Source organism: Natrix helvetica, assembly GCF_964273705.1.
Source record: "Natrix helvetica genome assembly, chromosome: 1".
Classification (NCBI taxonomy): Eukaryota; Metazoa; Chordata; class Lepidosauria; order Squamata; family Natricidae; genus Natrix; species Natrix helvetica.
The window spans coordinates 7,420,095-7,446,449 of NC_138548.1; the positions used below are offsets into that span (position 1 = coordinate 7,420,095).

Consider the following 26,355-nt stretch of genomic DNA (forward strand, 5'->3'; position numbering starts at 1 on the left):
TTTCCCCAACAGCAACAGGTTGGATTTGAACTCTGCCAGGAGTTCAAATGTTGCGCCCCTGCTTTGCCCAAAATCACGGAAAGAGGTTGCTAAATAACCAGTCGTAAATCGAGGAGTGCATTTCTCTCTCCCTCCCTCCTCCTGCTCTTTCTCTCTCTCTCTTCCTTTCTCTTTCTCTCTCTCTCTTTCTTTCCCTCCCTCCCTGTCTCTCTCCCTCACTCCCTTTCTCTCTTTTCTTTCTATCTCTCTCCCTCCCTCCCTCTCTTTCTCTTTCTCTCCCTCATTCCCTTTCTCTTTTTTTTCTTTCTTTCTCTCTCCCCCTCCCTACCTCCCTCTCTCATTTTTTCTCTCCCTCCCTCTCTCTCGCTCTTTCTTTCTCTCTCTCCATCCCTCCCTTTCTCTCTTTTCTTTCTATCTCTCTCCCTCCCTCCCTCTCTTTCTCTTTCTCTCCCTCATTCCCTTTCTCTTTTCTTTCTTTCTTTCTTTCTTTCTTTCTTTCTTTCTTTCTTTCTTTCTTTCTTTCTTTCTCTCTCCCCCTCCCTACCTCCCTCTCTCATTTTTTCTCTCCCTCCCTCTCTCTCACTCTTTCTCTCTCTCCATCCCTCCCTTTCTCTCTTTTCTTTCTCCCTCCCTCCCATTCTCTCTCTATTTCTTTCGCTTTCTCTCTCTCTCTCTCTCTCTCTCTCCTGACCCATGTTGGCCATCAGGAGCTCAGCCTCAATTTCCCCAACAGCAACAGGCTGGATTTGAACTCCGTCCCCTTGCTTTGCCCAGAATCACCAAGAGAGACATCTTGAAAGCAGCTTTCTGCACTTTCTCAGAAAACCCTGCTCCTCTTCTCCCTTTTCTTTCTTCTCCTCCATTCGGAAAAAACGAAGCTGCTGCCCGGTGGGGCCAGGGCCAGATACGAATCGTGACAGCTGGTCGGGACCAACCAGCAAGTCTGAATTCGTCCTTTGCCTCCGAAACAAAAGCCAGCCGCCTCCTTTTCTTCATGTGAGCTCAAGCGAGGAAGAAGCAGCTGGCAAAACCTCCTGGGCCCTTTGCCCTGTCCAAGGTCCGAGCGGCCAAGGGCACCGGCTGAGGGGACGGCCCCCGGGGAAATTTACAGGTGCCTGGAAAAAAAAATCCCAGGAGGAAGAAGAAGAAAAAAAATCCGTGCTGTTGAATTTATTGCATTTTTGCTTCCTGGTGTAAATTCCTCAACTCTGCAGAAAGAGAGAGAGAGAGAGAGAGAAAGTCCTTCAACCACTGGCCAGAGTGGCAGGAAGCAATGGCTGTCCCAGGCCAGCGGTCAGCCAAAGGCAAGGCCGCTCTGCCCCCCCATTACTACGAGGGCTTCTTGGAGAAAAAGAATCCATGGGATCAGGTACCTTTCTTTGGCTTGTTTAGGGGGAAGAAACAGAGGGGGACAAAGAGCGTGGGAAAACCAGAAGAGAGACTCTTTGGAAGCTGTGCACATCTGGGGGAGGGAAGTACAGCTGTTCCCCCCTACCTGGGAGAGGAGGGCAGGGGCTGAATTTTAATCGGGGTGGGTGGGGGTTCAGACAGCCTTGTCTGGCATATCAGGAAGTGCAAGGGTATGTGAGAAGGACTTTGAGAGGCTGATGAAGAACTGATTCCTAGGGAATCAACGGACAAATAAGTCCACAGTTGCATAAAGGTGGAGAAAGAAACTGAGAAGGGACCCTCCCTAGTTTCTCAGTCTGTAAAGGAGACAGGGGAATACCTTCCAGCCAAGGAACAATCAGATAAGAGGCCCCATAGCCTTCTGCTGTATAACGGATGGAGAATGAGGCTCAGAAGGGACCCTCCCTGGTGTCTCAAGGCGTAAAGGAGAATGAAACAGGGACAAAATTGTACTTCCAGATTTGAAAGATGCTGTCACTTTATTATAAATTAGAAGGAGCCACTCCGGGCACCTTTCATGAGGCGAAAAGAATCTAATGGGAGAAAGTTGAGAAACTTTGATAACTCTTTGGCCCTGGCTGCCACGTGCCTCCGTGGCTCATAAGTGTCATTCAGTGGCGGTACAAAAAAATTGGACTTTGCATTTTTGTACGTCTCGGGGTTTCCGTTTTGTTTTTCTAATCGCTTGGTCATCGTGTGTTTTGGTAACTTACAAAAACAGTAAACTGTGATGGAATGGAAACGCAAGTCTGATTGTGTGTGTTTGTTTATTTGCTTGTTTACATATTTATGGAATTTATATTGTTGGCTATTCACACATGGCGACTCAAGGCGGCTTACAGCGTATAAAACCTCATATCAAAACAATAAAGCAAATGAAAGAAGAGTCATATAATAAATAAATATCATAAAATCACCCCCACCCCCAGGTTAAGGCGCTGGCCTAGAAAACCAGGAGACGGTGAGTTCTAGTCCCGCCTTAGGCGTAATAGCCAGTCGGGCAATAATTCACAGCTGTGGCAAAGTAAGGTCATAAAACAGGGCAAAACTCACAACCGATGTCTCACTTAGCAGCGTGAACTGGTGGGCTCAATTCTGGTCGTACGTTGAGGACTACCTGAACTTCAATGGAACGTTTTCTCTCTGGAAATCCCAGAAATTTGCAAAAAAAATTTTTTTAAAGTCCAATCTGTTGTTGACTGCAGATGGGGCAAAAAAGTCAAGATGGCAGCCGGGACTGCGAGTTCCATGCCCTTGTCGTTTCAAGAGAATCCTATTTCATCATTCCTCTGTTCTCTTTTTATTTTCATAGGATTATAAGAAATATTGGGCTGGTCTCTGGGGCTCCACATTGTATTTCTACCACACCAACAGAGAAAGTCAAGTAAGTCCAGGGCGGTGTTGCGTGATGTGTGTGTGAAGCATGGCCAAGGGTTCAACTTTCGCTAAGTGGGACCAAACAGGGAACCTTCTACCACATGTGGTGGACTTGTCCCAGGGTTGGAAAATACTGGCGTAAGATAAGGAAGTGGCTGGACGAGATAATTGAGCGAAGGATGGAGCTGAAGTCGGAATTGTTTCTCCCGGCAATCTTTGATGGGAAAATGGAGGGAAAAAATTGCAATACATAACATTACACATATTAACTGCAAGTAGAATCGTACAAGCACAGAACTGGAAGCAAACAGATACTCCCCCAGGCCCGATTATAAGAAGGAAAATCTAAGAATGTGCAGAAATGGATAGACTGTCTATGGAAATGAAGGAGGGGGAAGAAACCGAGGATTATCAAATTTGGAATAAATGCAATAAATACAAATAAATACAATAGCAGAGTTGGAAGGGACCTTGGAGGTCTTCTAGTCCAGCCCTCTGCCTAGGCAGGGAACCCTATACCATTTCAGACAAATGGCTATCCAACATCTTCTTAAAGACTTCCAGTGTTGGGGCATTCACAACTTCTGGAGGCAACTTCTGTTCCACTGATTCATTGTTCTAATTGTCAGGAAGTTTATCCTCAGTTCTAAGTTGCTTCTCTCCTTGATTAGTTTCCACCCATTGCTTCTTGTTCTACCCTCAGGTGCCTTGGAGAATAGTTTGACTCCCTCTTCTTTGTGGCAACCCCTGAGATATTGGAACACTGCCATCATGTCTCCCCTAGTCCTTCTTTCTCTTAAGCTAAACATACCCAGTTCCTGCAACCGGTCTTCCTACGTTTTATCCTCCATTCCCCTAATCCTCTTTGTTGCTCTTCTCTACACTCTTTCTAGAGTCTCCACATCTTTTCTACATTGTGGTGACCAAAACTGAATGCAAATATTCCAAGTGTGGCCTTACCAAGGCCTTATAAAGTGGTATTAATACTTCACGTGATCTTGATTCTATCCCTCCATTGATGCAGCCTAGAACTGTGTTGGCTTTTTTGGCAGCTGCTGCACACGGCTGGCTCCTATTTAAATGGTTGTCCACAAGGACTCCAAGATCCCTTTCACAGTTACTACTACCTCTGCCACCTCGTCACTAAACTGTGTTTATTTATCAATTTATTTTTATAATTGATAAATTGATAATTAATACATTAGTTATGGTCATAAATCGAGGACTCCTTATACAAATTGATAAATAATCCATTCATTCGACAGGCGAATGAATGGATTATTTATCGATTTATATAAGTAGTCCTCGGTTTATGGCCATAACTAAGCCCAATATTTCTCTTTTGCTAAGTCGCGAACTCATCTGTTAAGTGAATTTTCACGACGTTTCTTGCCACCGTTGTTAAGTGAATGACTGCAGCTGCTAATTAGTGACAGGGTTGTTAGGTGAAATCAGGCTCCTCCATAGACTTTGCTCATCAGAAGTTTGCAAAAGGGGATCTATGACTCTGGGGACACTGCAACCGTCATAACTACATGCCAGCTTCCGAGCTTCTGAATGTTCTTCAATGTGACCATCGGGACGCGGCAACTGTCATAAGAGTGAAAACTGGTGATCAGTCACTGACAGGTCCCAGATATTTCTACAGGGACGCTGGCATTTTGGGGGGTGGAGTAACGGAGTGATCTTTATATGAAGTTTTTGTTTCCCGCATTACTGGGCTAATCTCTGTATGAAGCTTCTGATTCTATTTTTTGCATTACTATGTTAATCTCTCTATCAGTGATGACCAGCGGTGGGTTTCAAAATTTTTTAGAACCTCTTCTGTAGGTGTGGCTTGCTTTGTGGGAGTGGCTTGCCGGCCATCTGACCTGGGTGGGAGTGGCTTGCCAGCCATGTGACTGGGTGGGTGTGGCCAACTTGTAAAATGTGGTGAAACTCACTTAACAACGCTGTTGCTTAGCAACCAAAATGTTGGTTCAGAAACTCTGGCATTTGAAGCACGCAAGTCTTAAAGCTGTCAAGTTACAAGACCCTCGCACCCCTAACCCTTTAGAAAAGAAAAACCCAGGGGTGTTCAAAGTTGACAGCTTTAAGACTTGTGGACTTCAACTCCCAGAATTCCTCCTCCAGTCATGTTGGCTCAGGAACTCTGGCATTGAAGTGTGCAAGCCTTAAAGTTGTCAAGTTACAAGACCCTTGCCCCCTAGCCCTTTAGAAAAAAAAACCCCAGGGGTGTTCAAACTTGACAGCTTTAAGACTTGTGGCCTTCCACTCCCAGAATTCCTTCTCTTGCTCTTCATCTTTATGATGTGCGGACAGGCGGGGGGAGGGAGCTGGAACCGGTTCTAAACGGCACGGTAGATTTGTGGAACCTCTTCTATAGAAGAGGTTAGAACTAGCAGGAACCCACCCCTGGAGACGACCAAACCTTTTGTCCTTGCACGCCGAAATTGCACGTGTGCGCGTGCCCTCACCCATAATGCGATGCGCCATGCCCCCTGGTGCATGCGCACATGACCACCCATTCATGCGTGAAGCCCACCCTCCGCCCCCCTCGTACATGTGCCCTACCCTAACGGTAACCCCCCCCCCATGATCCCCCTGCCTCTGTGCATGCTCAAAACACCCCCTGGTGGTCCATTTTGGGCCTAGCAGGCCTCCCTGAAGCCTTCTGGGAACAAAAATGGGCTGCGGGGGGAGGGGGAGTGCCACACACCCCTTGCTCTCCCCTCCCCCCACGCATGCACATGACTCCCTCCTGGGAACAGAACGGGCTGCAGGGGGGGGAAGCCCTGCATCACCACCCCCCGCACATGTGCATGTGACCCCCCCCGTCCCACCTGCATTTGCACACATGTCTCCCGCATGCACTGGGCGACGGCTCGCCTGCCCCCAGATGTTCCCTCCATGTGAAGTTTCTGTTTCCTTGCAAGGACGTAGTGTGGGAGAGGTTTGGTTAGCATTGCTTTAAAGAGCTGGTTTTAAGTGAGACGCTTCAGTTCTTGCCTACATCTCTTGCTATCACAAACCTTCCAATAAAAGTTCCTTTGGAAACTACAGGAGTTTCCAGGGTCCTCCTTTCTCGGGAAGATTGGAGAGGCAAGACCTTACAGTCATTTTTTTTCAGTGCCATTGTAACTTCAAGCCGTCACTAAACAAACTGTTGCAACTCGAGGACTACCTGTGCTTACATCTATCTAATCTAACTTGTTGAATATCTTTTTTTAGAAGTGTGGAATGGATCCCTAACTACTCATTTATTCACTGAATAAAATTTTGATCAACTGACATCCTAACGATGCATGACATTTCCCTAGATAAATTAAGCAGGGGGCTAAAAAAAAACCCGAATAAGTTTGGGGCCACAGATTAGCGGTGGATTATTTGCTTTCCATGGTCCCGGATTCAAATCCTCTGCACCTCCATGTCAAGTTTGAACCATGTTTTTTGCTGTTGTAACCATTATAGCTTCTTAGCTTGCCAACAAACCCTCTGTGTGGGTGTGCGTGTGCGTGTGTGTGTGTGTGTGTGTGTGTGTGTGTGTGTTTGATATGGAATGTATGCTCCAGACATCAAGAAGACGAGCTGTGAGAGCCAAGGACACTTTGGCAGGTGTTTGCCAAAACCAAAGACTTTTTCTCATAACAATACAAAGAAACTCCATTGGACAATGTGACCTGCTCTAACAGGGAGAGGGAGAAACCTATATTTTAATTATGTGGCTTTGCAAGGGAATTAGCTAGATCTGGTTTTGCCCTTGTTGGTGCTGAAATGGTGTAATCAATAAAGTTTTGCTTTCGGAGATTGAATCGTCTCAACCATGCTTTTTATGCTTGTTATGTTTGTCAGTCAGAACACTGACATTTTAGTGACATAAGACTCTCCTTTCTTTGAATCTTGTAAAAAGTTGTTGGGCCAAAGGAAAAACCCTTTAACAGGGTGAAGGCAAACGTAAACATAAGAAGGAAGAAGGCTAGCCGTAGCAGCTTACTTGCATAAACTGCAACCTTGAGGACTAGAAGCTTGGAAACTAACCTTTTGACTCGTTCTACCTCACCTCCAGTATATTGAGAAAATTGATCTGACTGACTTGGTCTCCCTGGCTGAAGACAACTGTCCAAGAAGTGTGAGTCCCATGTCTACGGAAAAACCAGGGCTGGTTCTGAGGATGTTGAACCAAGAAATAAAGTTGAGGGTAACGTATTTTCTTTCTTTTTTTGTTACAAAGGGATGATTCTACTCATGAGCTGTTGTTAAAATAAAAAGTTGTGCATGTGATTGTAGTATAAAGTATGCCAAGAGCTCAGATGCAAATTTTTTCCAAACCATATGCAATGCAATACAATAGCAGAGTTGGAAGGGACCTTGGAGGTCTTCTAGTCCAACCCCCTGCCTAGGCAGGAAACCCTATACCATTCCAGACAAATATAATCTTTTTTGTTTAACCCAAGTCAATATTTGTATCCTGCTAGAAAAAGGCTGCATTAATTTAGAACAGGGGGCTCCCACGCTAGGCCACTTTAAGACTTGTGGACTTCAACTCCCAGAATTCCTCAGCTAGCCACACTGGTTGAGGAATTCTGGGAATTGAAGTCCAGAAGCCTTAAAGTGGCCAAGTTTGGGGGACCCTCCGTCTAGAATCTAAATCACAACAAAATTAATTCTAGAATGTTGGGAGGCTCTATAACTGGAAGGTCTTCAGCTAAGATTGGACGTCCGTTTTCTCTGAGATAGTGTGAGAAGTCCTGTGTGGGCTGGAGGTTGAACAAGATTACTAGAAGATCTCAAGGTCTCTTCCAACTCTATGGCTCTTGATTCCATGATCTCCAAGGTGTCTTCCAACCTTGTGTCTCTATGATTTCATGACCTCCAGGGTTGCTTCCAACCTTGTGACTCTATGATTCCAAGATGGCCAAGGTCCGTTTCAACCCTTTGACTCTATGATTCCATGACTTCCGTTTCAACCCTATTACTCCATGATTCCATGATCTTCAAGGTGGCTTCCAAGTTCCAACCCTATGACCCCGTGATACCATAGCCTCACTTCCAACCCTGTGACTCTATGATTCACAGTGACCCCCATGACTCCATGATTCCATGATCTCCGAGGTCCCTTCCAACCCTGTGACTCTATTATTCCAAGACCTCTGTTGTGACCCCTATAACCGTGATTTTATGACCTGCGTGGTCCCTTCCAATTTTGTCACTCTATGATTCCAAAACCTTTGTTGCAACTCCTATCACTGTGATTCCATGGTCTCTTCCAATCCTTTGACTCTATGAGTTCATGACCTCTGTTGCAAGCCCTATAGCTATGATTCCATGACCTCCAAGGTGGCTTCCCACTCTGTAACACTGTGATTCCGTGATCTCCAAAGTCTTTTCCAAACATGTGACTCTATGATTCACAGCGACCCCATAACTCCATGATTCCATGACCTCCAAGGTCCCTTCCAACCCTGTCACTCTCTGACTCCATGACCTCTGTTGCCACCTCTATCTGTGATTCCATGACCTCCAAGGTCCCTTCCAACCCTGTGACTCTATGATCCCATCGTTCTAATCTTGGCATAATTCTTACCTTACAATTTACATGGACTTTGTTTTCCCTTTACAGATGGAAAGCCTGGAACAGCAGGAAATGTGGAAAGGTTTTATACTCACCATGGTGGAGGTAAGGGCAGTGGTGAAATCTAAAAAAAAAATCCTATCGTTTCTGTGGGCGTGGCTTGGTGGGGGGGGTCATGCGACTGGGTGGGCGTTGCTAGTCATGTCACTGAGGGGGGTGGTATCAAAAGACAGAAATTCACTTTAACAATGTCCTGCTGGAGCAGGGGGTTGGACTAGATGACCTCCAGGTCCCTCCCAGCCCTGGATTGCTGTGCTCTTTCAAGGCATCCTCTGAAGGTGCGTCTAGTGCCAGGTTTATGGTCCTTCCTCCCTCTCCTTTTTCCCCTCCCTCCCTCCCTCCCTCCCTCCCTTCCTCTCTCTCTCTCTCTCTCTCTTTCTTTCACAGCAACCCCCCACCTCCCTGCTTTTAAAAGCATTTTTTCTCTACCTATTTGCCCAAACCAACAGGGAAAAAATGCTTTAAAAAGCAGGGAAAAAGCTGTGAGCAGCGCAATCCTCAGAAGCTTTCCCCTGGGGCAGGGGGTTGGACTAGATAACCTCCAGGTCCCCCTCCCCAGCCCTGGATTGCTGTGCTCTTTCAAGGCATCCTCTGAAGCTGTGCCCAGAAAAAAATGCTTTAAAAAGAGGGGAGAAAAACTTTTGACCATCACACGGCTCACAGCTGAGCTGTGCGATCCTTGGAAGCTTTCTTTCCCCTTACCAGTTCATAGAACCAAGGACAATTGTCCCCTACCGGTTCAGCCGAACCGGGAGGATTTCACCCCTGGGTAGGGGGTCATTTATTCTCTGCCCGCCTTCTTAAGCAATAAATCATTCTGGAAGGACTTGTACATATTTATTTTAAATGGCGACAAGAGTAGGAGGGTAGGAATACTTCAAACGGAACGGGAAGTCGAACTAACTTTGGTGCATCCCAACGGTCGCATGATCAAAATTCGGAAACTTGGCAACTGACTCGTATTTACGACGGTCCCGGGAGGGTCACCTGATCCCCTTTTTGCGACCTTCTGACGAGCAAAGTCAACGGGGGAAGCCGGATTCACTGAGCGACCGCATCATTCACTGAAACAATGGCAGCTATTCGCATAACAACGGCGGTGAGACAGGTTGTAACTTGGAGGACTTAACAAATGTCGTGCTTAGCCACATACATTTTGGGCTCAGTTGTGGCTGTAAGTCAAAGACTGTCTGTAATCTTGTGACTTTTCTTCAACATTAAAGAGCCCCGGAAGAAACGTTAAGGCGATTTGCACAGGTAGTCCTCGACTTACAACGGGACACTTAGTGACGTTTCAAAGTTGCAACGCCAGCGGAAAAAAAAAGGGATTTGCAAACCGGTACCTTCTACTGCAATGTTTCTCAACCTTGGCGACTTTAAGTCCCGTGGACTTCAACTCCCAGAATCCCCCAGCCAGTTGGCTGGGGGATTCTGGGAGTTGAAGTCCACGGGACTTAAAGTCGCCAAGGTTGAGAAACACTGTTCTACTATATATACACCAGGTATAAGTTTTTCACACTTACGAGCTTTCTGGCACCCCCAGGATCATGTCATCCACACTCCGACACTTGCCCACCGACTCATACTTACGACCGTCGCCGTGTTCCGAGGTCACGCCATCCCCTTTTGCGACCTTCTGACAAGGGACGTCCGTGGGAAAGCCAGATTGCAAACTTTATCAATTGCGGCGATTCGCTTAACAGCTGCGGCAAGAAAGGTCGTAAAAGGGGGGGGGCAAAGCTCACTTCACCCATGTCTCGCTCAGCGACAGAAATGTTGGGGCCATGAAGCCGAGGACTACCTCTGAACGCTGTTAAAAACATTAGATTTTTTAATGGTGGGTACCACCAGCTCAGTCTGCCTTCCGTCATCCTTAGATGAAGGTCCCGGCATCCGTATCTTTGCTGCCTGGCCACCTGTACAGGTTGTCCGAAAGCTTGGAGATGGAAAAGGAGAGGCGATCCAACCTCAGCGGGACCCTGGAAAGGGAAGAGAAACTGCCCAAGTGAGTAAGTTGTGAGCTGCTTGCGGTGTTTGTTCACACAAACGTGTGATGGCCTTCTTCGTCTGTTTCATTGGAAAACCGGTTAGGCTGCGAATTGCATTACAGTCGCATCAAGCCAGTTATGGTGTAGTGGTGAAAGGGCCAGTCTAGGAACCAGGAGACGGTGAGTTCTAGTTCCACCTTAGACGTGAAGGCTGGGAGGGGGACTTTTGGGACATTCACCAGGAGACTGGGAGTTCTAGTTCCATTTTAGGCATAAAAGCCCTCTGGGTGACTTTGGGTCAAACACCAGGAGACGGTGAGTTCTAGTCCTGCCTTAGGCATGAAAACCAACTGTGTGATTCACCAGGAGACTGGGAGTTATAGTTCCACCTTAGACATGAAAGCAGATAGGTGACATTGAGAAAATCTTTCTTTCCTTCCTTCCTTCCTTCCTTCCTTCCTTCCTTCCTTCCTTCTTTCTTTCCTTCTTTATTTTTTCCTTCTTTCTTTTTTCTCCTTCCTATTTTCCTCCCTCCCTCCTTCTCTGTCTCTTCCTTGCTTCGTTGCTTTCTTTCTTTCTTTCTTTCTTTCTTTCTTTCTTTCTTTCTTTCTTTCTTTCTTCCTTCCTTCCTTCCTTCCTTCCTTTTTTCTTTTTTCCTTCTTTCTTTTTTCTCCTTCCTATTTTCCTCCCTCCCTCCCTCCCTCCCTCCTTCTCTGTCTCTTTCTTTCTTTGTTGCTTTCTTTCTTTCTTTCTTTCTTTCTTTCTTTCTTTCTTTCTTTTTTCTTTTTTCTTTTTTCCTTCTTTCTTTTTTCCTTCTTTCTTTTTTCTCCTTCCTATTTTCCTCCCTCCCTCCTTCTCTGTCCCTTCCTTCCTTCCTTCCTTCCTTCCTTCCTTCCTTCCTTCCTTCCTTCCTTCCTTCCTTCCTTCCTTTCTTCTCCCAGCTGTTTCTTCCAGGTCTCCAGAACGGAAGCTGTGGCCCTTCTGGAGCAGAACGAAAATTATGGCAACATGTTGCTGCGTCCTGGACAGGATGGGAAGAGCTTCTCGTTGACCGTTCGGCAGAAGGCTCCCGGGTGAGTTGGAAGGACAAAGGCACGCACACACACACACACACACACACACACACACACACACACTTCAATCTTTCAAGATCCGGTTACTAGTTCTCGACTTATGACTTATTTCCTGCTCTTCGGACATCTACAGAGAACAATGAGCTTAACGTACTGCAGGTAGTCCTCAACTTACAACAGTTTGTTTAGTGACCATTTGAAGTTACAGCGGCACCGAAAAAAGTGACTTAGGACCGTTTTTCACACTTATGACCGTTGCCGCATCCCCGTGGTCACATGATTTACCTTCAGACACTTGACCTCCGACTCACATTTATGACGGTCGCAATGTCCCGGGGTCACGTGATCCCCCTTTTGCGACCTTCTCACATGCAAAGCCCATGGGGATTCACTTAACAACAGGGACACTAATTTAACAATTGCAGCGATTCACTTAACAAATGTGTCAAGGGAAGTCGTAAAATGGAGCAAAACTCCCTTAACAAATTTATCACTTAACAACATAAATTTTGGGCTCAATTGCGGTCGTAAGTTGAGGACTAGCTGTGTTTCGCCTTCTGACCTTGGAAACGGCCTAAAATAGAATCATTTGACCTTGGGATGACACTTAAGAGGGGACAGAATTCGAATTCCGTTTTGTGTTCTTTACAGAGCCGTGAGCATCAAGCACTATAAAATCAACGCCGTTGGTGGGGAGTACGTCATCGTTATGGAAAAGCCGGTAAGGGGGACCAGGAGGGTTACAGGGGGGGGCGAGGAAGGCAAACCAGGTTTTGGGGAAAGAAGGGAGGGGAAAATAGAACTTGATCAGGTAACTGTTTCAAGTTATTCATTTCAAATCTATACTTTTTAAAATGGACGTGCTCCCCAGGTTACTAGATCTCATGCAAGCGGGGAAAATTGTGTAAAGCTTGCATGGTCTCAGCTGAACTCTTGAAGCATATGGCAACCTTGTGAGATTATAGATGGGTTCTCCCTCCCTCCCTCCTTCCTTCTTTTCTCCTCTGTTTCTTTCCTCTCTCCCTCCAGTACTTCTCCTTTTCCTTCCTTCCTTCCTTCCTTCCTTCCTTCCTTCCTTCCTTCCTTCCTTCCTTTCTCCTCTATTTCCTTCCGCCCTCCCTCCCTTCCTCCTCTGTTTCCTTCCTTTCTTCCTCCCCTACTTCTCCTTCCTCGTTTCCTTGTTTTCCGCTTTCCTTCTTTCCTTCCTTCTTTCCTTTCTCCTTCTCTATTTCCTTCCCCCCGCCCTCCTTCCCTTCCTCTGTTTTCTTCCTTTCTTCCTCCCCCACTTCTCCTTCCCCTTTTTTCCTTCTTTCATTTCCTTCTTTCCTTCCTTCCTTCCTCCTTCTCTATTTTCTTCTGCCCTCCCTCCATCTGTTTCCTTCCTTTCTTCCTCCCCTACATCTCCTTCCCGTTGTTTCCTTCTTTCCTTCTTTCTCCCATCCCCAGCCATCCAAGCTCCAATGCGGGAGTAGCTCAAAGCAGAGGAGATTTTCCAAATGTCTTGCAATTCCACAGTAATGGTTTGAGATTTTTTTTTCCAGCCGATTTCACGAAAGCTTCCTCTCCATTTCCACGCTCTCCCCTCCCTCGCTTTTCTCCCCTCCCCAGAATTACTGCTCCTCCCTCATGGCCGTGCTTGACTTCTTCATCACCAAGACCAGGGGCCTCCTCGTGCCCCTCAATGTGGAGAAGAGCTACGCCATGGCGCTGGGTAGGTCTCAACCGTCTTTAGAGTTGTTTGGGAAATTGGAGAGAAAAGGGGGGAAATATCAGGTAATCCTTGACTTACGGCTACAACAGAGCCCCAAATTTCTGTGGCTAAGCAAGGCAGCTGCTTTGCCTCATTTTACGACCTTCCTTGCCACCGTTGTTAAGTGAATCACGGCCATTGTTCGGTGAATCACGGCCGTTGTTAAGTTAGTCAGGCAGTTGTTAAGTGAACCTGGCTTCCCCACGGACTTCGCTTGTCAGACGGTCGCAGAAGGGGATCACGTGACCCTGGGGACCCTGCGACCGTCATAAATATGAACCACTTGCCAATCTTCTGAATTTTGATTACGTGGCTACAGGGATGCTACAACGGTCGTAACTGTGAAAAATGGTCCCTTTTTTCCCCGTGCCGCTGTAACTTGGAACGGTCACTAAACGAACGGTTGTAAGTCAAGGACTACCTATAGTCCCAATGTCATCAGAAGTCAGAATCCCCTCCTCATTTTCTACCGCGACTTGTCTCCTTTGCAGAGGTCGTGGAGGCGGATCAGGAAGGCGAGCAGGGCATGTCGGGGTCCCCATTGGAGGCTGAAGACCCCCAGACCTCACCAGGGAAAGGTACTTCGATGCTGATTCTGAGGCTGGATTCGCACCTGGATCATGGAGGAAGGCAGCCTCCGTTTGACTTCCCGCTTCAAATTAGTCCACAAATGCTATTATTTTATTTTGTTTTGTTTTATTTCTTTACCTTACTCTACTCTACTCTACTCTACTCTACTCTATTCTTTTCTACTTTACTTTATGTTACTTTATTTTATTTTATTCTATTCTACTTTACGTGACTTTATTTTACTCTATTCTACGTTACGTTACTTTATTTTATTTTATTCTATTCTACTTTACGTGACTTTACTCTACTCTATTCTATTTTATTTTATTCTATTCTATTCTTTTCTACTTTACTTTATGTTACTTTACTTTATGTTACTTTATTTTATTTTATTCTATTCTATTCTACGTTACGTTTACTTTATTTTATTTTATTCTATTCTACTTTACGTGACTTTACTCTACTCTACTCTGTTGCTTTACTTTATTCTATTCTATTCTATTCTATTTTACTTTATGTTACTTTATTTTATGTTATTTTATTCTATTCTATTCTATTCTACTTTACATTACTTTACTTTACGTTATGTCACTTTATTCTATTCTATTCTACTCTACTCTACGTTACGCTACTTTATTTTATTCTATTCTATTCTACTTTATGTTACTTTATGTTATGTTATGTTATTTTATTCTATTCTATTCTACTTTACGTTACTTTACTTTACTTTAACTTTTATTTTTATTTTATTTGGTTTGTCAAACATGTACAAGATAACAGGTATAAGTATAAATATGGACATGAACAAAGGAAATGGGTACAAATAAATGGGGACAGTAGGACAGGGACAGTAGGCATGCTGGTGCGCTTATGCACGCCCCCTTTACGAACCTCTTAGGAATAGGGTGAGGTCCACGGTAAGACAGTTTAAGGGGGGTTTGAGGATGTAACAAAGGAGTCAGGTAGAGCATTCCAGGCATTGACCACTCTTGCTCAATTGCGTTAATGTCCAGTATACAGTGTGGATTCCAGGCAGACGAGCTGCATTCAAGAATTGGTCTGGCAAAGGTTTTGTATGCCCTGGTACAATATTGCGGGAGAAGAAGCTTTGCAAAATTAGGTTAACAACTCTTAATGCCTTAATGCTTGTAATAATCCGACACTAAATGGCCATCTAGGGATTTCCTCCCCCCCTTTGGATGTTTTAATTGTCATCATATAATATAATTTTCAAATGCTTATCCCTAATTTACTTTTTAGTTTCTCAAGTTAGGATTTAGATGTTGTTTTCTTTTATTGGTTGTGTTATATTGTACCCTGCCTTGAGGCCCTGTGTGAGGGAGATGGCTGCTTTAGAAATACGAAATGTAGAAAGCAATAGCACTTAGACTTATATACCACTTTGCAGTGTTTTATAGCCCTCTCTAAACGGTTTACAGAATCAGCCTATTGTCCCCAACAATCTGGCTCCTCATTTTACCCACCTCAGGAGGATGGAAGTTTGAGTCAACCTTGAGCCAGTTAGATTCGAACTCCTGGCAGTGGGCAGAGTTTGTCTGCAATACTGGATTCTAACCACTGTGCCACCACATAGAGATAGATTAGATAGATAGATAGATAGATAGATAGATAGATAGATAGATAGATAGATTAGATAGAGAGAGACACACACACACAGAGACAGACAGACAGAGAATAGATGTAGATTGATACATGGAAGAGAGAGAATTGATAGATGGTAGATAGATGATGGATGGATGAATGGATGGAGATTGATAGATTGATACCTAGATGGAAGAGAGAGAGAATTGATAGATGGTAAGATGATAGCGGGAGGGAGGGAGGGATAGGCAGGCAGGCAGGCAGGCAGGCAGGCAGGCAGGCAGGCAGACAGGCAGGTAGATAGGTAGATAATAGTTGTAGATTGATAGATTGATACATAGATGGAAGGAGAGAGATAATTGACAGGTGGTGGATGGATGGATAGAGATTGATACCTAATCAATCTATCCTAATTGATACCTAATGGAAGAGAGAGAGAGAGAGAGAGAGAGAGAGAGAGAGAGAGAGAGAGAATTGATAGATGGTAAGATGATAGAGGGATGGATGGATGGATGAATGAATGGATGTATAGATAGGCAGGCAGGTAGGCAGGTAGATAGATAGATAATAGATGTAGATTGATACATCGATGGAAGAAGGAGAGAGATAATTGATAGATGGGGTAGATGGATGGAGATTGATAGATTGATACATAGATGCGAGAAAGAGAGAGAGAATTGATAGATGGTAGATAGATGATGGATGGATGGATAGGTGATAGATAGATAGATAGATAGATAGATAGATAGATAGATAGATAGATAGATAGATAGATGATAGAGTTAATGGATTCATCATCTTGGTGGAATCTCCCCAATACAGATTATCCTCAATTTATGATCATAATTGAGTCCAACATTTCAGTTGCTATGGGAGACAGCTGTGATGTCAGTTTTGCCCCATTTTATGACCTTTCTCGCTACAGTCCTTAAGTGAATCATGGCAGTTGTTAAAAACAATCCGGATTCCCCGTTGAGTTTTGCGAGTCAGAAGGTCGCCAAAGGGGATCCCGTGACCCCGGGGACTCTGCAACTGTCACAAATACGAACCAATTGTCCAGCGTCCGAATTTTGATCACGTGACTATGGGAGATGCCGCAGCGGTCTTAAGTGTGAGAAGCGGTCGTAAATCCCTTGTTTCAATGCTGTTGTCACTTCGAACGGTCACTAAATGAGTCAAGGATCACCTGTACGTCTATCCGTTGGCCTGCAGGCAAACTCGTGAAACAAAAGAGCGTCGAATCGCTGAATTCGTGGCCGTCCCCGCCTCCTCCTCTGCCACCGATTGTGCCCATCCCGCCTCCGCGCCGGGCATCAACTCCCCAACCCATGCATATCTACGAGGAGGAAGACCCTCCGGAGACGACGTACGTGAATGAAGAAGGTGAGTTGAGAGTGACGGATCACGCGAGTGACATTACAATCCCCAAAGAAGAAGTCAGCAAACTGCGGCTCTGGAGCCACATGTGGCTCTTTCCTTCCTCTGCTGCGGCTCCGTCACCGGTTGGTGCCATAATTTTGAGAGGAGCTTCTGGTGGTGGGGGGGGGAGAGAAGCACAGTGCACCAGGAGAAGACTCTATGGCAGTGATGGCGAACCTTTTTTGGCTCGTGTGCCATAAGTGGGGGGACCGCAGGGGGGTCGTGTGCAGGCATGCCACACCCATAATGCAATGCGCGACCCCCCAGTGCGCATGCGCGCACTACAGGCACGACCCCCCATTTTTGCATGCTTTTTTCACCCTCCCCAGGCTCCAGAGGCTTTATAGGAGCATGGGGAGGGTGAAAACAGCCTCCCCCACCCCCCGGAAGCCCTCCGGAGGCTTCAGGGACCTTCGGAAGGCTTCCCTGAAGCCTCCGAAGCAGTCAAAACGACCCTCCGAGCAAACCGGAAGTCTGTTCCTGAACTTCTGGTTTGCCCTTAGGGGTGGTTTTTTGCGTTCCGGAGGCTTAAGGGAAGCTCATGAAGCCTCCGGAGGGCCTCCCGGGGGGGGGGAGGGAGGCTCTTTTCGCCCTACCCAGGCTCCTATAAAGCATCTGGAACCTGGGGTGGGCGAAAAATGGCTTTTAAAAAGGGTGAACTCAGCTGGCCAGCATGCGCATGCGCGCTGGCCAGTTTACAGGGCAGCGCCTCACGTGCCCTGACAAATGGCTTCGCCATCACTGCTCTATGGCAAGGGGAAGGTTTTCCAGTTGTCTCCACCATTGATAGGGCTTTCGGTTACGACAGGTAGAGGAAAAAGGATGCCGCGCTAGGAGGAGACTCTATGGTGGGGGAACTGAACTTCCGGTCAGCTCCAGAATTGAACAGGGGGCTTCCGGTTAGGACCTTTGTGGCTCCCGGTGTTTTCTTTTCTGTGGGAAACGGGTCCAAATGGCTCTTTGAGTGCTTAAGGTTGCCGACCCCTGCCCCAGTGGAACGACAGCACTGGCAGGAAGAGCACACGATTTTAGAACGCGGGTGTTTGCAAGGGGTGTAGAAAAAGTCAAAATGGAAGTTGAAACGCTGTGAAATTTGGAATTTTACACTGGTTGGAAATTGTATCTTTTTTTTAAAGAAAGTTTAATTGGTTTAATTTTAAATTCTTCTGATTTTTAGAGTTCATTTTATTGATTGTGTTGGACACAGAGGTGGGGTTCAGCTGGTTCGGAACAGTTTGAGAGAACTGGATGCTAATTTTACATCTGGTTTGCTCAAACGGTAGTTGCAAGGACTGGCTGGCCTCGCCCACCCCTCTCCTCCCAGGAGTCTCCACACCAGTGGTGGGTTCCAGGCGGTATAGCCCGGTACGGCTGTACCGATAGCAGCTGGGAGCAGCGGCCACCATACTGGTACTGTGGCTCATTTGGCCCACCTGCCTGCCCGCGTTCCAAAGCTGTTTATAATGCGACCGGCCAATAGCGCATGCGCACACAGCATGCGGTGCCTGTGCAACCTCCGCTGAGCAGCTGGCTGTCACAGGGCGGTGGCGTGAGCACCCGGCCCTGTGCGCAGCATACCAGTTGCGACGGGTCCGGAGCTTGGCAGGGTCCACCCGGAGTCTCTGGGAGGGTAAACAATGGGCCTCCCGGAAGTTCTGGAAGTCCAGAAATGAGCCCGTTTCAGGCCTCCGGAGCCCAGGGGAAGACATTTTCTCCCTCACGTATGCTCAAGGAAAGCCTCTGGAGCCTGGGGAGGGCAAAAACGCCTCCCCAACCCGCTGTGATACAGGACGCCGAGTGGGCCACGCCCACCATGGCCACGCCCACCCAGCAACCAGGCAGAGAACTGGTTGCTAACATTTTTGAATCCCACCCCTCACCGGACACCACCCAGAGCCCCTCTCTTGAAGGAGAGGGGCAGTTAGGAAATATGAAATATAAGTACATAAATAGAGTTTGTTGGTACTTCAAAGTCTGTTTCCTGTCCAAATGGGCAAATCAGGGGTCTGATTTTGGATTCCAAGGAGTCCTGGAATTACGACGGAATTGTTTAGCGACGTTCGCAACTGCAGTGGTGGCTTTCTGGGCCGTAAAAACACTTCAGGCTGCCATAAAATGGGGTCTGATTTGGGATTGCAAATAGTCCTTGAGTTACGACCATCATTTAATGACCACTTGGAATTGGAATAGGGGCTTTAGGGGCCATAAAACATTTCTGGCTGTCATAAAATGAAGTCTGATTCGGGATTGCAAGTAGTCCTCGACTTACAACCATCATTTAATAATAATAATAATAATAATAATAATAATAATAATAATAATAATAATAATAATAATAATAATAATAATAATAATAATAATAAAATTTATTTGTTAGCCGCACCCTCTCCCGAAGGACTCGGGGCGGCGTACAATAAAACACATAGAATACATGACCACTCGCAATTTTTACGGCCCGTAAGGCACTTTTGGCTGTCATAAAATGAGTCTGATTTGGGATTGTAGTTAGAGCTCTACTTATGACTGTCATTTAATGACCATTCACAACTGGAACAGGGTGCCTCATGGCCCGTAAAACACATCCGGCTGTAATAAAAAAAAAATCCCTCAAGTCACATGACTGCATTTCGGATACTTGGCAACCTGTTTGCATTTACAACCAGTTGCCAAGTGCTTTGTGATTACGTGATTATCCTTTGAGACTTTTTTTTCCTGCCGGCTTCCCCAGAAAGTCATTGGGGAAGACGGCAGGAAGGTTGCAAGCGGAAGGGAGGCTGGATTTGAGGTTTGTTCCCCCAGCAGATTGATGGGCAATCCTCCTGCACTCTGGAGGAACGGCTGGAAATCTGGCCGTAAAGGTAGGGCTCGACTTACGTCCCCAATTGAGCCCAACATTTCTGTCGATTAGCGAGACAGTTGCTAAGTGAGTTTTGCCCCATTTGATGATCTTTCTCGCCACAATTCAGTGAATTTTCTGCAATGGTTAAGTGAGCAGCCCGATTGTTGAGTGAATTTGCTTTCCCCCTGGACTTTGCTTGTCGTGAAAGGGGATCATATACAATACAATACAATACAATAGTAGAGTTGGAAGGGACCTTGGAGGTCTTCTAGTCCAACCCCCTGCCTAGGCAGGAAACCCTATACCGTTTCAGACAAATAGCTATCCAACATCTTCTTAAAGACTTCCAGTGTTGGGGCATTCACAACTTCTGGAGGCAAGCTGTTCCACTGATTAATTGTTCTCACTGTCAGGAAATTTCTCCTCAGTTCTAAGTTGCTTCTCTCCTTAATTAGTTTCCACCCATTGCTTCTTGTTCTACCCTCAGGTGCTTTGGAGAATAGTTTGACTCCCTCTTCTTTGTGGCAACCTCTGAGATATTGGAATAATGCTATCATGTCTCCCCTAGTCCTTCTTTCTCTTAAGCTAAACATACCCAGTTCCTGCAACCGTTCTTCATATGTTTTAGTCTCCAGTCCCCTAATCATCTTTGTTGCTCTTCTCTGCACTCTTTCTAGAGTCTCCACATCTTTTTTACATCGTGGCGACCAGAACTGAATGCAGTATTCCAAGTGTGGCCTTACCAAGGCATTATAAAGTGGTATTAACACTTCACGTGATCTTGATTCTATCCCTCTGTTGATGCAGCCTAGAACTGTGTTGGCTTTTTTGGCAGCTGCTGCACACTGCTGTCTCATATTTAAATGGTTGTCCACTAGGACTCCAAGATCCCTTTCACAGTTACTACTACTGAGTAAGGTATCACCTATACTGTACCTGTGCATTCCGTTTTTGTTGCCTAAATGTAGAACCTTACTCTTTTCACCATTGAATTTCATTTTATTAGATAGTGCCCAATGTTCAAGTTTGTCAAGATCCTTCTGTATCTTAAGCCTATCTTCTGGAGTGTTGGCTATTCCTGCCAGCTTGGTATCATCTGCAAATTTGATGAGTTCCCCATTTATTCCCTCATCCAAATCATTGATGAAGATGTTGAAGAGTACTGGGCCTAAAACAGAGCCTTGGGGTACTCCACTGCATACTTCCCTCCATGTAGATGCAGTTCCATTGAGAACTACACGTTGAGTGCGGTTGGTCAGCCAGTTACCAATCCATCTGGTGGTGATGCTGTCTAACCCACATTCTTCTACTTTATCTAGTAGTAGGTTATGGTCTACCTTATCAAAAGCCTTACTGAAGTCCAAGTAAACTATATCAACGGCATTCCTCTGGTCCACTAATTTTGTCACATTATCAAAGAATGCAATAAGATTAGTCTGGCATGATCTGTTTTTGACAAATCCATGTTGGCTTTTGGCTATTACTTTGTTTGCTTCTAGGTGTTCGCAAATTCGTTGCTTGATTATTTTTTCCAGAATCTTTCCTGGTATTGAGGTTAGGCTGATAGGTCTGTAGTTTCCTGGATCTAATTTTTTCCCTTTTTTGAAGATGGGAACCACATCAGCTCTTTTCCAGTCCTCTGGTAGTTCCCCGGTGTTCCAGGATCTCTGAAAGATATAATTCAGTGGTTCTGAGATCTCGTCTGCTAGTTCCTTCAGAACTCTGGGGTGTAATCCATCCGGTCCTGATGATTTGAACTCGTCTAGGGTAGACAGGTGCTCACTTACCATTTTCTTCCCTATTTCAATTTGTGTTCCTAATTTTGTGGTGCTGCTTTTGATAGGTTGGACTGTTTTATCCCTTTGTGTAAAGACAGATGCAAAACATGAGTTAAATAGTTCTGCTTTCTCCCTGTTGCTTGTCACCTTCTTGCCACTTTCTCCTAGCAATGGACCAATTGTTTCCTTAACTTTTTTCTTGTTTTTAACATGTTGGAAGAAGCTTTTTTTGTTAATTTTTACTTTTGTGGCAAGCCTTTCTTCATTGTGAGCCTTAGCTTTCCTCACTTCATCTTTACAGGCTCGGGCTATTTGCTGATATTCTGCCTTAGTTATGTCCCCCTCCTTCCACTTTTTATACTTACTTTTTTTGTCTTTCAGTTTGTCAGATAGTTGTTTATGCAGCCATGCTGGTTTCTTTTGGGAGCTGTTGTTTTTCTTCTTCATTGGTATTTCACTGTTGTCATTCTTCTTCATTCATATGACCCCTGGGGGCCAGTTGCCCATTTTGATCACATGACTTCGGGGATGCTGCAAGTGTGAAAAACAGTTGAATGAACTATTGCAAGTCAAGGATTAATTGTACTGTTGGTTTTTTTTTTTAAATGAAATTTTCTGCCATGAGAATTGAAGTATGTTTTCCCCACCTTTCCAGCTGGGACAGGTGTGGCGTGGGATCAACCCGGGGACCAGGAGGCGTGGTGGAAGGGACCGCCCCCACCTGTTCGTGTACCTCCCAAGCCACCGAAGAAGCCACCTAAGCCAGGTATGATTTGGGAGACTTGGGTCCTTGTGTCGAGACAATTATTGTCATCCAGCCAGAAAGGCAACAAGCTAGTTTGGTCTCTCCAGGTGTGTCCAGTTCACAGGACTGTATCCGAAGGGGCTTGACCTGTGAATCCTGATCTCTTTTTCTAAAAATATAATAATAAAATAATAAAATTAGGGGTTCTAGTCCTCATGATTCTGCCAACCTAAATAGGAGCACTGGATGTTATGTGCTAAGGTAGGTAATGGGCCAGTGGGCAGGATCTCTTCTACGGTTGAAAGAGGTATATCTCTTTTCCTGGTCTCTTATTTGCAGTTGGAATTTGGAGATACAGTCAGTCCTCGACTTACAAAGTGACCGTTCAAAGTTATAGGATAGGATAGAATAGAGCCGGAAGGAACCTTGGAGGTCTTCTAGTCCAACCCCCTGCTCAAGCAGGGGAACCTACACCACTTCAGACAAATGGTTATCCAATCCCTTCTTTAAAACTTCCAGTGTTTGGAGCATTCACAACTTCTGGAGGCAAGTTGTTCCACTGATTGATTGTTCTCACTGTCAGGAAATTTCTCCTTAGTTGTACAATACAATACAATAGCAGAGTTGGAAGGGATCTTGGAGGTCTTCTAGTCCAGCCCCCTGCCTAGGCAGGAAACCCTATACCGTTTCAGACAAATAGCTATCCAACATCTTCTTAAAGACTTCCAGTGTTGGGGCATTCACAACTTCTGGAGGCAACTTCTGTTCCACTGATTAATTGTTCTCACTGTCAGGAAATTTCTCCTTAGCTCTAGTTTGCTTCTCCCCTTGATTAGTTTCCCCCCATTGCATCTTGTTCTATCCTCAGGTGCCTTGGAGAATAGTTTGACTCCCTCTTCTTTGTGGCAACCCCTGAGGTATTGGAACACTGCTATCATGTCTCCCCTGGTCCTTCTTTTCATTAAACTAGACATGCCCAGTTCCTGCAACCATTCTTCATATGTTTCAGCCTCCAGTCCCCTAATCCTCTTTGCTGCTCTTCTCTGCACTCTTTCTAGAGTCTCAACATGTGCTTTTCTTAATCTCTTAAAGGCAGCTTGCTCGAGGATAAATCTTCCCCCAGACGTGATATCCCCTCCACCAAAGACAAGACTTTGTTACTCAGAAGCACCACTACTGGTAAGTTAGTTTATTGTGCATAAATCCACTTACAAGATTCCATTAATTGCAGTTAGTCCATGACCACAATCCCAAATTTTCTGTTGTTGAGTGAGATATTTGTTAAGTGAATAACGGGGTTGTTAAGTGAATCCAGCTCCCCCAGTTGCAAAAGGGGATCGCGTGACCACCGGATGCTGAGACCGTCATAAATATGAATCAGTTGCCAAGAATTTTGATCATGTGGCCGTGGGGATACCCACAACTGCTGTAAGTGTGAAAAAACACCCCGAAGTCGCTTTTTTTCGGTGGTATCATAACTTTGAAGGGTCATGAAACAAACGGTCGTAAGTCGGAAACTACCTGCAGGCATTTTTTTTGTTACTAGTAAATTGTAGTCACGTGACTTTGGAACGGCGCAACCTGCTAAAGGTAAGCTAACTCTTTCAATTTGTGGTTGTGTGACTGCAGGAGAGGCAGTGGGATGGTTTACAGCAACCTGTTCTCGCTCGGCCTTCGCAAAAGCAAGAAACAGACTCCCCACAAAAAAAACACCCCTCTTTATTTGCACCTTGGGAATTAACTACATTCCCCAAGAGAAAGTCTAGGCAAGGTATTCAATAGTCCTTATCAGTTCATTATGCCAGCAGAGTTGGCAGCTGTAGGTTTCAGAAATCCATCAAGCAGTGGTGTCAAAAATGTCTGTCTGCCTTTGCAGAGTTTATTTGGCTTTTATACAGTTTTACAAGCAAAGCACAGAGCAACAATATATTGTTTTGGTTTACTCCCCCATTTTTTTCTCTAGTGAATTCAGAATGCTATTCAGGCCAAGGTTAACTCCTGCTTGCTCGGTGAGATAGTGGGCTAAAAGATAACAGACTACTCGAGACCATAGCTGAAATGCGTATGTCTGTGCGTAACCTTTCCTTTATTCCCACATCTGGTTCTGCTAATTAGGTGAGCTTGTAGGTATCCAAGATAACCAGCTACTGAGATCATGGTAGCTTCCTACGCATGTCTTTACGTAAGGTTACCTCTCATTCCTTCAGGCAGCAGATTCGGAGAGTGAGGAGGGTTGGGGAGGAACCTGGGCCAGTCCTGGAGTCTGGGGAAGGCTCTGATGGGATGATCTGCGTCAGAGGCAGAGAGGGGGCCAGTTATCAGCTGCCTTCGGAGTCAGACATCAGTGAGGCAGAAGAACAGCTGGAGCCTGTTCCCAGTGTGCGCATGCGCAGAGCTGCCAGGAGAAGGGAACAGCTAAAGAACAAGGATTGACTTGGGAATAAAGCCACAGGTGGACAGTGAATGGCCCCTCCCAGAGGAAACAAAAGAGGAGCAAAAGGGGAGTGGAGTTTGCAGGAGACAATTAGTTTAATTCGTTAGGGTGAAGATCTGTTCCTGACTTTTTGCCAAGTATCGTCTGCTACTGAGCGGCGTTTGGAAGATATCGGCCTGGCAGCTCTCCAAGCTTGATAAAGGTGTGTGGTTGTGAAACCTCTTGGTCTTTCAAGAGATCGTTGGCCAGGTCTTTGCTGGAGAGGAATTCCCTTTAAACTAGAAAAGAGGTTTTATCGGGACGAGGAGTCGGCTTTGTGCTTTTGGGGAGCCTAGGTCAGAACAAAGGGAGTCTTTGTTGCCCGAGACACAGGAGGAGAAAACTTTCTAGAAATACGAACAGTTGCCTGCAACAACCAAACCACTCCCTTTGCATCCTATTTATTCCCCAGCCAGGGAGGAGCCAATCAGCGTCTATGTTTGTTTTGCTTCCTGAGCCAGCTCATTGTCCTCCATTGCTCACCTCTCCTATCTGCTCTGTGGATATGCGCTTTTGGAACAGGCCCCAACTGTTCCTCCTCCACACTCATCTCAGCCTGCAAAGGCAGCTGCCTCTCGGGGTGACTGGGAAACGTCGGACGGCCCTGGCTCCATCTCTGTGTCCGACGCAGATCATCCCATCAGAGCCTTCCCCAGACCCCAGGACTGGCCCAAGTTCCTCCCCAACCTCCTCATCGTCTGAGTCTGCGGCCAAGCTCCCCTGGCAGCTGGTAGGCCGCAGCACATCCTGTGCTTCACAGGATTGTAAAACCCCTGTTTTGTGGCTGTCATAACTTCAGACGGTCGTAAGACGAGCGGTCATTAAAGGAGGACTCCCTTTCATTTCCATACTTGGGTTGTTTGTTTGGTTGGGTTTTTTTTCACTCTGCAGGCACCCTCTGGGTGTGTGTTGTTGACGTGTTGTTTCTCCTTGCAGCGATGACCGAGGAGCTGAAACGCAAACTTCAGGAACGAAGGGCCAAGATGGAGGATTAAAAGACGGCGGACATTTCGATGAAAGAATCCCCACGGTGACAAGGAAGAGAGGAACTGGCTGAATTCCCAACCAAAATCTACCTCTGGATCCCTCTGGATCCGCTCTCTCGGGCGAACCAGCGATCCTGTTTTGCGGGTCAGGACAGAAAACCCACCCTTGATCTGCCTTTGACTCTCCTTCGCAGTCCTGGGCTGGGCTGCCGTGATGTCACAGCCAGCACAGATCCTACATTCAGAAGGGACTAAGAAGGAGATTTGGGGAGAGCTCCTAAACGTGGCACAAAGAAATAACCAATCCGTCTTGGATCCAGGAAATAATTAACCAGCGGAACGACTTGCCACCAGAAGTTGTGGCTGCTCCAACACTGGGAGGTTTTTAAGAAGAGATTGGACGGCCACTTGTCTGAAATAATATAGGACAGTGGTGGTGAATCTACTGCATGGGTGCCACAGTGGCGCGCAGAGCCCTCTCTACAGGCACGCGAGCTGTTGCCCCAGCTCAGCTCCACCATGCATTTGCACGGACCTCCCACCAGCCAGCTGATTTTTGGGTCTCTGCTGCAAAACTCTCGCGCGTTTTTGCTCCCAGGAGGCTTCAGGGAGGTATACTGGGGGGTGGGGGTGGGAGTGGGTGTCGTGCAAGCATGCATAGGGGGAGCGGGGTGGGGGTGGTGATGTGTGCATGTGTTGGGGGCAGGGGGAGC

General features: G+C 46.1%; 1 protein-coding gene across 2 annotated transcripts; it reads left to right on the forward strand.

Annotated features, from left to right (window-relative positions):
- Positions 1 to 911: 911 nt before the first annotated feature.
- On the forward strand, positions 912 to 26,274 carry STAP2 (signal transducing adaptor family member 2). Of its 2 annotated transcripts, XM_081941540.1 has the most exons (13): positions 917 to 1,369; positions 2,723 to 2,794; positions 6,854 to 6,985; positions 8,408 to 8,464; positions 10,297 to 10,424; positions 11,349 to 11,480; positions 12,132 to 12,201; positions 13,089 to 13,191; positions 13,722 to 13,808; positions 16,615 to 16,785; positions 22,094 to 22,204; positions 23,276 to 23,362; positions 25,593 to 26,274. In XM_081941540.1, the coding sequence occupies exons 1-13, from the start codon at positions 1,274 to 1,276 to the stop codon at positions 25,649 to 25,651; spliced, it is 1,305 nt and encodes a 434-aa protein (XP_081797666.1). In that variant the 5' UTR covers positions 917 to 1,273; the 3' UTR covers positions 25,652 to 26,274. The 2 variants fall into 2 exon arrangements, with proteins under 2 accessions (XP_081797667.1, XP_081797666.1); XM_081941541.1 differs by lacking the exons at positions 23,276 to 23,362; positions 25,593 to 26,274 and adding an exon at positions 22,523 to 22,657 and having other exon boundaries at positions 912 to 1,369.
- The last annotated feature ends 81 nt before the right edge of the window (positions 26,275 to 26,355 follow it).

Coding starts and splice junctions, on each gene's coding strand:
- STAP2 (XM_081941540.1), top strand. CDS start 1,274: ATGGCTGTCCCAGGCCAGCGGTCAGCCAAAGGCAAGGCCGCTCTGCCC. Junction 13,809..16,614: donor CCAGACCTCACCAGGGAAAG/GTACTTCGATGC, acceptor GTTGGCCTGCAG/GCAAACTCGTGAAACAAAAG. Junction 22,205..23,275: donor GAAGAAGCCACCTAAGCCAG/GTATGATTTGGG, acceptor AATCTCTTAAAG/GCAGCTTGCTCGAGGATAAA.